Consider the following 12,389-nt stretch of genomic DNA (forward strand, 5'->3'; position numbering starts at 1 on the left):
CCCGGGGGGGCGGTAGCACCGCGGTTAGGCGGCGGGTGCATGCTTCTGCCGAGAGAGGGCGTCGGTCTAAGACGAATCGAAAAGGGTCGACACCGACGCCCAGGCCAGCCAAAGGCCGTTTTAAAAACATTTTCAACTTCTTTTAACTTGCGAGCCTTCGGCGGCGGGATTCCCCGGCCCCAGCGCCACTTGGGTCCCACCGCACGCCACTTGGGTCCAGACCCACTGCGTCCCGCCCCGCCGCGGCTCCCCTGGGCGGTGGACCTCCCCACAGCGCTTCCGCAGCCCGCCTGCTCTGCTGTCCCCGCGGCCGGTGGGGGGACTCGGGTCTCCGAGGCAGGACCTTTCTTGGCACCGCAGATCCCCGAGCGCAGCGCCTCGCGCACCGAGGAGGCGAAGCTTCGGGAGCTCTGCGCGCTCGGACTGGAGGGGAGCGCGCATCTCTAGCGGGGGACCCTCGGGGGTCCCTTGATCCAGTTACCTGGTGTAGCAAACATGGCCCCGGAGGACGCCCGGGGGATGCGTTTCAAGCTTTGCCGAACCGTTCTCTCTCGCCTTCTGGAGCAACAAGTTTCGCTTTCAGGCTCTCAGCGAACCGGCAAGGGACTGTGCGCGCGGGGATGCCTTGACCCCGGCGCCGCTGCGACTTCGCCGCGAACCCGCGCGGCCCAGAGAGAGTGGCCGGAGGCCGGCGGGGGCGCGGGGGACGCGCGGGCCGGCCCGGCACCCCAGGTTTGCAATCAAGCCGTCTGCACCGGGACCTTGGTTCTTGTTCCCTGACCTTGCGCCGGGCACCGGGGAGGTCAGGTGCCGGCCAGGAGTCGGCGCGTCAGGAGGGACCGCGGCGGGCGCAAGGAAAAGGTGAGAGCGAGCGGGACCCCCGGATCTTTGCACCGAAACTGCCCATTGCTAGGGCCACCTCGTCCCCACCCCCCACGCCCATCCTGTTGCTTTTTTGAGGGGGCGGTGTGTGTGTGTGTGAGAGAGAGCTCGCGAGCATTGCCTTACTTTTCAAACACATTTCCTTTTCATAAACCCTGGAGCTGGAGGGAGCGTGGCCGGGCAGAGGCGGGCCGGGCCGGCAGGCGCGCGCGGCGCTGCGGGAGCTCCGCGGATGCAGACGTGGGCGGCAGCGGCTTGAAGGAAAAGGCAGCGGGCCAGCAAGGAGTGGGTGTCAGGGACCCGGGAGCGCCGGGCGGGGAAGGGGTGCGGGGAGGAGCCCTGATGTAGGAATGCTAATGAGAGGCTCCCCCGGCCCAGCCTCCACCTCCCACACCCGCGCCCACCCCACCCGCTGGAAACACAAGCCCGGCCCGGGCGCGCCATGTGTGGTAACGCGCGCCGCCGCTGCCACGCTATTTAAACGCCGGCTGGGCATCCAGGAACCGGCGCGAATCAATGAGATCAAACGCGAGGGAGATGCACCGTCAATTACAAGCACTTGGACAAGTCTAACTTTTTTTTTTTTCCTCAAAAAGCAACCTTAGCAACGCCCAAATAAGAAGCCACCTCTAAGCAAAATAGTATATGTTTCAAGGGAGGGCGAATATATATATATATATATTTATAATAAGTCGATGTGTATATTACAGACGCACAGGTTTACACTCGGTGAACTTTTTCTTTTTTGCGAAAAACTAGTGACATTGCGGAGGACTCTTTCTCTCTCTCTTCGGGCGCGTTAGGGAAGGGGTATTCTGTTTCCTTGGAGCGCCCAAGGGGGCGCAGGGACCTCGGAGAGAAGAGTGGGGAGGAAAGAGGGAGGTGGGTGGGGGGCCGAGGGCGAGTCGGCGCCGAGGGCCAGAGCTTTCTGGCCGCACGATGCCGTCCCTGCTGGTGCTCAGTTTCTCCGCGTGCGCCCTGCTTGGCTGGGTGTCGCTGGCCGGCGGCGCGGGTGGCGGTGGCGGGGGCGCGGGCCCCGGCGGCGGGCGCCGGGAGCGAGAGGCGCTGCCGCCGCAGAAGATCGAGGTGCTGGTGCTGTTGCCCCGGGACGACTCGTACTTGTTCTCGCTGGCCCGGGTGCGGCCGGCCATCGAGTATGCGCTGCGCAGCGTGGAGGGCAACGGCACCGGCAGGCGGCTTCTGCCGCCCGGCACTCGCTTCCAGGTGGCCTACGAGGACTCGGACTGCGGCAACCGCGCGCTCTTCACCCTGGTGGACCGCGTGGCGGCGGCGCGGGGCGCCAAGCCCGACCTCATCCTGGGGCCGGTGTGCGAGTACGCCGCGGCGCCGGTGGCCCGGCTGGCGTCGCACTGGGACCTGCCCATGCTGTCTGCCGGGGCGCTGGCCGCCGGCTTCCAGCATAAGGACTCCGAGTACTCGCACCTCACGCGCGTGGCACCCGCCTACGCCAAGATGGGCGAGATGATGCTAGCCCTGTTCCGCCACCACCACTGGAGCCGCGCCGCGCTGGTCTACAGCGACGACAAGCAGGAGCGGAACTGCTACTTCACCCTCGAGGGGGTCCACGAGGTCTTCCAGGAGGAGGGCTTGCACACGTCCGCCTACAGTTTCGACGAGAGCAAAGATCTGGATCTGGACGACATCGTGCGTTACATCCAGGCGAGTGAGCGAGGTGAGCGGGAGTGCGTCCCGGGCCCTTGGCCCTAACCCAGCTGCTCTCCGTGGCTCTCCCCACGCACCGGTCCACTCCTCTGCGGGCCCCATTGCCCTCTTTGGCGCCGAGGATTCGGGGAGGGAGCGCGCGGGGATGGGTTCAGGCGTGCGCTTTCTGGCCGCAAGGACCTCTGCGGATCGCTCAGCGCAGCGGAGAGGTGTATGCTTAGGGTGCCCGGGAAGTGTAAGGGGCTTGGGGAGGAGGCGTCCGAGCCCGCCGCCCCAGCGAGCGCAGGTCCGACAGGTGCTGTCGAACCACCTGGGTGTTTTTCCCCTTCGTCTTTCCCCTTTGGCTGGCCGGTGGGGGCGCACTCTCTGCGCTCTGCGCCGTCCAGGGTCTGCAGCGTACGGAGGCCAGAACTTGTCGCCCTATCTTTCTCCCGGCGTGCGCCCCCCTTAGAGCCGAGGCGTCGGCGGACGCTCTTGCAGCGGCGCCCCGCGACTCGGCTAGTTCGGGTGCCCGGGTTTCCCTGGCTGTGCCTTCCACAGACCTCAGGTTTCTTTTAAAGGCTCATTGTATCGCCCTTCTCATTCCCTGTATGGTCCCTCCAGTCCCTTATAAACGAGCTTCTGTGGTTTCCACCGAAAAGCTCTGCTATGTCTGGATTCAGGCGACGCTCAGTTGTCCCGGCCCCTCACCTCCCTGGCGCGTTTGGCGTCTCCGTCTCCAAAGCGCCCGGGGCTAGGCTTGGCAGGACAGCGCCCTGGAGCAGTGGACTCTGACCCTCTTTTCCCCTTGGCGCCCTTGCTCCCACCAAGTTTTCTCCGCAGGTCTCCAGAGGTTTGGAATAATAGCAAAACCGTACAGAGAGCTCAAGGCTGGGGATAGTGGCCATGGCTACAGGGAGTGGGTGGTGGCGGACGCAGAATCACGGCAGCCCCCGGTGCAGCCGGTTTGTCTGGAGAGTAGACTGGGCTGGCGGGCGGGCTGCGGCGCAGTGTCCTCCTCCTGGGATCGGGGCTGGGGTGCGCGGTGCGCATGGAATCCCACCTCGGCTTCCTCTCGGTGCGCACACGCCTGGGATGTCCGAGGTGCAGCCCTGGCAGAACTCCCAGCGACCTCCGGTGCCACAAGCAGCGCTGAGCCAGGCAAAGCTCTTGTCCACTGCTTGGCAGGGTTGGGCACCTGGGCGCGGCTCTGGGGGACAGCACTACCTGAGGCTAGAAGCAGGACAGGGGAAGTGGGCAGAGAAGCCATCGAGGGTGGGGCTGCAGCTATCCCTCTTCCCAGTTTGGCCACCTGCGACTGGAGTGAACGCACCCTGTGGAGCGAAGAAGTGAGAGGTGTTGACAGTGGGGATGTGTGGCCAAGGTTGGAGAGTTCGAACTCTAGGCTGTCTGCGATCAACCCCTGCCAGCTGAGCGGGCGGGGCGCCGGCTTTGCTGATTACGCAAAAAGGCGTCTGTGCGCGCCGGCTGCGGACTGTGCCGTCTCTGTATCAGTCCCCGTCTCAGTCCCGGGTAACTGCAGCCTCCTCCAGCCCTGGGTACCTGAACCTGCTGCCTTCAAGCTCGCCTCTTCCAAGGGCCGGGGTCTAGAAAGTGGAGACGTTCCAGTGCTGACTGGGGCTGGGGGTGCGTCTCCCCTTCAGCGGGCTCCGCGTTTGTGAACACCGCGCTGTAGGTCCCAAGGGCGGCGGTGACGGCCACGGGGCCCCTCAGCCGTACAGCGGTGGCTGAGGTCAGGGGGTACTGACCCGGTGGGCCTGGGGGCTGGTGCGCCCGGCTAAAGAGGACTTGGGTCGCATCCGGATTTCTGTTTTGTTTTTGTTTTCTGTTTTTAAATCCCCAAAGCCTTGTAGATGTTCTCAAGTCTCCTCGCCCCCTTTTTCCCCTCCCAAGTTTGAATTCAGCAGTGAAATATCTCCCTGCTGAGGTGTGCGTGTTACAGGTGGCAGATCTTCAGAAATGAGAAACAAAATAGTTCTCCCCCAAGTTTCTGCAACACCACCTCCCCCTCCCAAGTTGCTGATAACAAAACTCCTTAGGGAGATGTTTGATAAACACATAAAGTGCATTTCTTGGCGGAGGCAGTCCCTGTGTTAAACTAGAGGTGCAGGATACAAGCTCAGCCAGTCACTGGCTAGTGGCAGCAACCTCATCTTTTGGGGGTGCCCGGAGGGTTAAACGGAGGTTAAACGAGGGTTAAACCCACAGACTGCGCCCAGCGTGTCCCAGACACATACTAAATGCTCAAAGTGCGGTTTTATTGTAGCTGTTTTGTTTCGTATTTATATATTTACCCAGAAAGTGAGTCCACACAATGGGAAAGAGCCCAGCCAGAAGCAGGTGCATCTGGGTTTGAGGTTTTCCCCTCTTCAGTGGCTGTGCAAGTCACTGACTGGCCTTCTCAGAGCATGAGTTTTCTCCTCTGTGAAACTCAGCTGGATGAGAATGGGGCCTCTTCAAACTGATGTTCCGTGGTCCTGATCTGTGACTATGAACTGGAGCAGAGAAGAGATCCTTCCCACACACGCACCTTTTGGAGAGAACATTTTTAGTACTTTTTTTTTTTTTTTTGGCTTACATTAATCTTTAAAATCAAGTCACAGATGCTTGAATTTCTTAACAGGTACAGTGCCACCCTCTCAAACATTATTAGGGCTAACATTTCATTTGGCTGTGTGCTATACTGGATAAATAAAAAAAGGGCTTTAGTTATTCTTTTAAGGATATTTCAGGCAATAGTTAAAAATCTTAAGATTTTTCTTTTATGCCTTTACCTAGTGTCATTGAAGTGCACAAACCTGAGCATTTTTTAAAAGTTTATTTAAGAAGGATTCACTTTCTCTCAATATTCCATACTTAAGGATACATCTATTTTTAAAACTATAGGTTTAGAAATAAATGAGTTTTAAAAGACATATTACTTGAAGGGGAAAATAACAGATAGAGGCACAGAGAAGGAGAGAGAGAGAGAGAGAGAGAGAGCGAGAGAGAGAGAGAGAGAGAGAGAAAGAGAGAGGTCTTCCATTCACTGGTTCACTGCCCAAATGGCTGCAGCAGCCAGGATTAGCCCTGCTGAAGCCAATATCCTGGTCTTCCACGTGGGTGCAGGGGCACAAGTACGTGGCCCATCTTCCACTGTCTTCCCAGGCACATTAACAGGGAACTGGATCGGAAGTGGAGCAGGCTGGCACTTGTACTGGCGCCCATATGGGATGCTGGCATTGCAAGTGGCACCTTAACTCACTGTACCACATGCCAGCCCAATAAAATAAATGATTTTTTAAATGATAAAAAGCAGTAGCAGTTCTGTCTTTATATCTTAAAAGGTGCAGAACTGAAAGTATATTATATGCAAACATTCATGTATGAGGAAGTGAAGTTTTATTCTTTTTGTTATTAATATGTTATCAACCTGAACCTACATAATCTGTAGAGATAATGGCATTTAATCAGTACAGGAGTCATTCAAAAAAATTTTTTAAAATCTAAAAGTATTTATTAGAATCAAGGACCTCTAGCCAGAGCGGCATGGAGAGGGCCTTGCAAGAGAGGAAAACCCAAAGGAGACTGGTGCCAGTTGGTTTAAGTACAATTTTGAAGGAAAAAAAAAAACTTAACAATTAGATTGGCATTCAGTTACCTGGTGGGGACAAAAACCATCAAAAGGCCTCATTACAATTCTCCATCCTACCTGGCCTGCTAAGGGTGGGGTAGATAACTTGTTTTCACAATAAGCCATGAGTTCTGGAGGAGTCATTTATTTTTAGAATTGGGATAAATGACCAAGTGGTTGATCAGCCGTATTTTTTTTTTAAGATTTATTTATTTACTTGAGAGATGGAGTTAGAGCGAGAGCGAGAGTGAGAGAGAGAGAGAGAGAGAGAGAGAGAGAGAGAGGTCTTCCATCTACTGGTTCACTCCCCAAATGGCCTCAACAACTGGAGCTGGGCCTATCTGAAGCCAGGAGCCTGGAGCTTCTTCTGGGTCTCCCACATGGATGCAGGAGCCCACGACCTTGGGCCATCTTCTACTGTTTTCCCAGGCCTTAGCAGAGAGCTGGATTGGAAGAGGAGCAGCCAGGACATGAACCTGTGCCCATGTGGGATGCTGTTGCCACATGGGTGGATGCATAGCTCACTAAGCCGCAGCACCGGCCCCGGATCAGCAGTGTTTTATAACAGAGCCCAGGATAAGTTTAGAATAACTAATGCAGGGCAGGGGAAAAGGGCACAGTGCGGGCTGCAGCACAGACCTCCCCCAGTGGATGGAGCTCTGTGAACACCAGAGTTAAGGATGTGCTCTGTATTCTGCAGGTGATGTCCACTGCTCTGTGGGGAAGTCCTTTTTAAAGAAAATAAAAAAAGGCCGGCGCCGTGGCTTAACAGGCTAATCCTCCGCCTTGCGGCTCTGGCACCCTGGGTTCTAGTCCCGGTTGGGGTGCCGGATTCTATTCCGGTTGCCCCTCTTCCAGGCCAGCTCTCTGCTGTGGCCCGGGGAAGGCAGTGGAGGATGGCCCAAGTCCTTGGGCCCTGCACCCGCATGGAAGACCAGGAGAAGCACCTGGCTCCTGCCTTCGGATCAGCGAGATGCGCCGGCCACAGCGGCCATTGGAGGGTGAACCAATGGCAAAAAGGAAGACCTTTCTCTCTGGCTCTCTCACTATCCACTCTGCCTGTAAAAAAAAATAAAAAAATAAAAAAGTGGATTTTTCTTTTTAGCTATATAGCTCCATAATTTAAAATTAGATTATACAAGTCTTAGTAGGAAAAGTACTTTCCCATTTCTCTATTTATTTATTTATTTTGACAGGCAGAGTGGACAGTGAGAGAGAGAGACAGAGAGAAAGGTCTTCCTTTGCTGTTGATTCACACTCCAATGGCCGCTGCGGCCGGCTCACCACGCTGATCCAAAGCCAGGAGCCAGGTGCTTCTCCTGGTCTCCCATGCAGGTGCAGGGCCCAAGCACTTGGGCCATCCTCCACTGCCTTCCTGGGCCACAGCAGAGAGCTGGACAGGAAGAGGAGCAATCGGGACAGAATCTGGTGCCCCAACCGGGACTAGAACCCAGTGTGCAGGTGCCGCAGGCGGAGGATTAGCCTATTGAGCCGTGGCGCCGGCCTCTCATTTTATTTTATATTTTTAAAGACTTATTTATTTGTAAGGCAGAGCTACAGAGAGGCAGAGGCAGAGAGAGAGCGAGAGCGAGAGCGAGAGAGAGAGAGAGGTCTTCCATCTGCTGGTTCACTCCCCAGATGGCTGCAATGGCCAGAGCTGAGCTGATTCGAAGTCAGGAGCCAGGGGCTTCTTCTGGGTTTCCCATGCGGGTGCAGGAGCCCAAGGATTTGGGCCACCTTCTTCTGCTTTCCCAGGTCACAGCAGAGAGCTGAATCAGAAGTGGAGCAGCTGGGACTTGAACTGGCCGCCATAAGGGATGCCAGCAGTGCAGGTGGCGGCTTTACCCGCTATGCCACAGTGCTGCTCCCATCACTTTATTTATTTTTAAAAAAGATTTATTTATTTATTTTAAAGTCAGAGTTAGAGAGAGAGAGAGAGAGAGAGAGAGAGAGAAGAGGGAGGGAAAGAGAGTGAATGAGAGAGAGAGAGAGAGAGAGAGAGAGAAAGAGAAAGAGGCGGAAAGAGCTTTCATTTGCTGGTTCACTCCCAAGATGACCACAGTGGCCAGGGCTGGGCCAGGCCAAAACCAGGAGCCGGGAGCTTCATCAGGGTCTCCCACATGTGTGGCAGGGGCCCAAACACTCAGGTCATCTTTGCCTGCTTTTCTCAGGTTATTAGCAGGGAGCTGGATTGGAAGTGGAGCAGTGAGGACATGAACTGGTGCCATATGGGATGCCAGCATTGTGGGTGGTGGCTTTCCTGATAGGCAACAATGCCAGCACCCCCATTTCTCACTTTAGAGTGACCATTTTTGTCCCTTGTAGCTGTTTCTGGAGGAATTTGTCTTTGTATCTCTAGGTGACTGCTACTCTTGAATTTTTCCGTTTTAGATCTTATCTCCTGGTGTCCTAGCACAAAATGATGATTTGTTCTCTCCTGGGACTTGCTAACCACAGTCACCCTTAAGTATGGCTCAGTGAAACTTTCCAATTAGCTCAGTTTTCAGTATCAATATCATCTTAACTTCTAAATGCTATTTGCAGTTGAGCTTTATGGGGTACTATCATGACACTTCCTTTCTTATCTGTTTTTTCCCTTGGGGTTAAAAAAAAGTCTGTTTTGCTTGGCTTGTATAGTTTCAGATGGACTTGTAACCAAATCACCTTCCGATTCTCAGTGTTGAGCCTTCCAAGCTGAGTCATTTCCCAGACAAGTTGCACAGTTGTCACTCTGTGTTCTTTCTTCCGTTTCTTCCTGGGACTCGCCTTGCCTCTGTCTTGGCCTGGACCCCTGTGTGCTGCTCTTTCTTTGGTTATGCTTTTGTTTCGGTGGAGCGCTTCCTCTGGGAGCTTTTGGAAAAAGATGGATGAGAGCTACATGTTGACACCATTCATGACCGAAAAGTTCTTCATCCCACCTGTACACATAATATAGAATTCTGGATTGGAAATAATTCCCCCTCCAGCTTTGATAGTGATGCTCCGTGTAGTGCCAATTCTGTTGTCACTATGAGGAAGTCTGAACGAATTAAGATTCTGGATATTGGGGCCGGTGCCGTGGCTCACTTGGCTAATCCTCTGCCTGCAGCGCCGGCATCCCATATGGGCTCTAGGTTCTAGTCCTGGTTGCTCCTCTTCCTTCCAGCTCTCTGCTGTGGCCCGGGAAGGCAGTGGAGGATGGCCCAAGTGTTTGGGTGCCTGCACCCGCATAGGAGACCAGGAGGAAGCACCTGCTCCTGGCTTCGGATCGATGCAGCACCAGCCATGGCGGCCATTTGGGGAGTGAACCAATGGAAGGAAGACCTTTCTTTCCCCTCTCTCTGTCTACAACTCTACCTATTAAATAAATTAAAAAAAAAAAAAGATTCTGGATATGTTGTTTGTTACCTGCTTCTCCCCCTAGAATTTTTGCTCTGTCTGTTTTGATGTTTCACTTATGATGTGCTTTGGGGCTATTATTTTGCCTTGTGCACTCAGTGGGCTCCTTCTAGCCAGAGCCTCATTTTGAGAAAAATCTCTGAAAGTATTTCTTTGATTTCATCCTCTTTCTACATTCCCCTCCTTATTTGGATGTTAGCTCTCCTAGACTGATTCCCTACTCTGATGATTTATTGTTATTATTTATTCTTTCTCCTATTTACTGCCTTTTGTTTTTAAAATCCTTTTGATTGGATTTAAAAAAAGGACTTCCAAAATTACTGTTGAGTTTTATTTTTTCATTTCTGTTATATTTTCAGTTTTAGGACATGGCACACCCTGCCTTATTCCCATGCAATAACATCCCTCTTTTCCTCCTAGGTTTAGAAATAAATGGAAGATGGGTACAGGAGTCAGATGGAGAATATGAAAATATCATTTTTATTATTGATAAAACTGAATGGAGAATTTGGGTTTAGATCTATTGCTAAAGGGGCTTTATAGCTATTACTTCCTCCCCAAATTAGGCAGGAATGTTGACCAAATCACAGACAACCCTGCTCAACTGCTAGTCCGCTCTACAGGAGTAGGTCCCTTATCATGTGACACAAGTAGGCAATAAAAATATGCTCTCTGCAAGCAGGCATGTCCCAAAGAGGAAGAGAGATAGGCCTGAGGCCAGTATGCCCAGTTACTTCCTTCAGCTCACCATTCAGACAGTTCACTCCATTTCCTCTTTTTAGAGCTGAGGAGGGGGACATTGCAGGCACATTGAGAGATGAGGAATGTTAACCCATTAGATGCTGCACCAGAGGGAAACCCGAGGCTGGGTACAGGATATCCACCTAACGCAGGTTTATCACCTGGGATATTGTTGGTTCTCTGAGTTGACTTCTGGAGCCATCCCTTTGCACTTCTATCTGCCATTCTTTGAGTGCAAGAGTGTGCTGCAGTAGTGAGAGGTCATTTACAGAAGGTGTTGTGGGAACCAGATGGTGGGGACGGCTCAGAAGTTCACAAGGTCTTTGGAAAGGAGCAGGAGATAGAGCAGAGTGAAGAAGAGTCTATCCAGACACTTAGAGTCACACCTGTATGCCTTCAGTGTAACAAAAATTAATATCTGAATGTCATTAGAACAGGAATGGGCCTCCCAGATCTGCATGGATGCAGTTTGTAGGGTTAGCTGATGCTCTCTGTTCCTTCGTGAATCTTGCTGACTCTCAGTAGGTGTAGGCCTGCTGAGTATGCCACACACGTCCCAGACCTCTGTGTATACCTTCCAAGAGTTGTCCCCAGAACTGTTTATGTCAGCTGTGCTTATTGTTGTAAGTATGTAATTACGTTAGTTACTGCGAGAGGTCTTCAAGCAGTTCATGGAAAATGTGCCTTATGAAAAATTTTGCATGGATTTCAATCCCTTTTGCATCTAAATGAACTTATTTTTTAATCTTGTGAACTTCTTGAAGCACCCTCATGTAAACAAAAACTGATGCAACATGAATAGGAGGGAATAGCTGTTTCAATGAAAGCTATTTTAATCTTCTGATAGATTGTCTAAAGGCCATTTACCAAAAATACTCATTGTTCAATCAGGCATGAATGAGATGACCAGGAGAGACTGGGGATCAGCAGGAAAACCTGGGGTTCTGTGTTCTGCCTTGCCACTGAAACTGGGTGGTACTGTGCACTGAGTTTTTTTTTTTTTAAAAGAAAAAGTGTCTTATCCATGAAATTAGGGTTTCCTGTTAAACCACATGATCAACACAAAAAATTGATAGAATTTAATTAATCAAAGTCTTGTTAAGATAGACAAATGCTGCACCATGTCACTCGCACTAAGTAGGTACTGACATTTGTCCATTAGATGGGGTTGTTGTTGTTGGTGGTGATGGGGAGAGAGAGAAGGAGACAGGCTAGAAACGTTAAAACAGAAGAGCCACAGAGGCTAGTATTGGGCAGAACTCACTGGAACTCTGGGAAGCTTGGGCCCAGGACATAGCCTGTTTATTCCTGGACTAGGTACATGCCTCAGGTGTGCGCTTAGCATTGTCAGAGCCCAGTGCCTTTGGACACCTGATCCTCCCGTTGAATGCCCTGACTGTGATATCACCCACACCAGCATCCTTCTGCTCATAATTTGGCTTCCCTAATTAGCATGTCCACTTACAGGACATGTGGACACAGACATGTTCTCGATCTTTCTGGTCCTCACTGAATTTAAGTAATCTGCAGTTCAGATGATCTATAAATATCTGAGTTCATTCACTGGGACTCTGCCCCTACATGGTGAATCTACTCTCTCTCTATGTGCTGACAGAAGAAGATTCTGCTTCTGGGGATTGAGAGCAAGACCCTGAACTAGGATCAATTGATCCAAAAATGATGAGGGCTGCTTGGTGGACAGTCTTTCCTGGGCCTTCCCCTGTGGACTCTAGGGGTCCACACTTTTTTTTTTTTAAGATGATTTTATTTATTCAAAAGAGTTACAAAGAGAGATAGAGACAAAGAGAGAGGTCTTCCATCTGCTGATTCACTCCCCAAATGGCCACAATGACCAGAGCTGAGCTGATCTGAAGTCAGGAGCCAAGAGGTTTTTCCGGATCTCCCACGTGGGTGCAGCGGCCCAAGCACTTGGGACATCTTCTGCTGCTTTCCCAGGAGCATTAACAGGGAGCTGGATCAGAAGTGGAGCAGCTGGGACTTGAACTGGCACCTATATGGGATGCTGGTGCTGTAGGCTTGGGCTTTAACCTACTGTGCCACAGCACTGGCCTTGGGACCATACTTTGCCTTT

At 52.4% G+C, this 12,389-nt stretch overlaps 1 protein-coding gene across 3 annotated transcripts in view; it reads left to right on the top strand.

The window, feature by feature from the left end:
• The first annotated feature begins 751 nt into the window (after positions 1-751).
• The window catches only part of NPR3 (natriuretic peptide receptor 3), an 85,702-nt gene continuing 74,064 nt past the window's right edge, over positions 752-12,389 (top strand). For 2 of the 3 annotated variants that reach the window (XM_062212312.1, XM_062212310.1), the window contains exon 1: positions 1,807-2,575. In XM_062212312.1, the coding sequence (XP_062068296.1) occupies positions 1,822-2,575 (754 nt within the window). In that variant the 5' untranslated portion in view covers positions 1,807-1,821. Of the gene's footprint in view, positions 862-1,806; positions 2,576-12,389 lie in introns of those variants that run through there. The other variant, XM_062212313.1, reaches the window with a different exon arrangement.

This window comes from Lepus europaeus, chromosome 15 (assembly GCF_033115175.1).
Source record: "Lepus europaeus isolate LE1 chromosome 15, mLepTim1.pri, whole genome shotgun sequence".
Taxonomy (NCBI): Eukaryota; Metazoa; Chordata; class Mammalia; order Lagomorpha; family Leporidae; genus Lepus; species Lepus europaeus.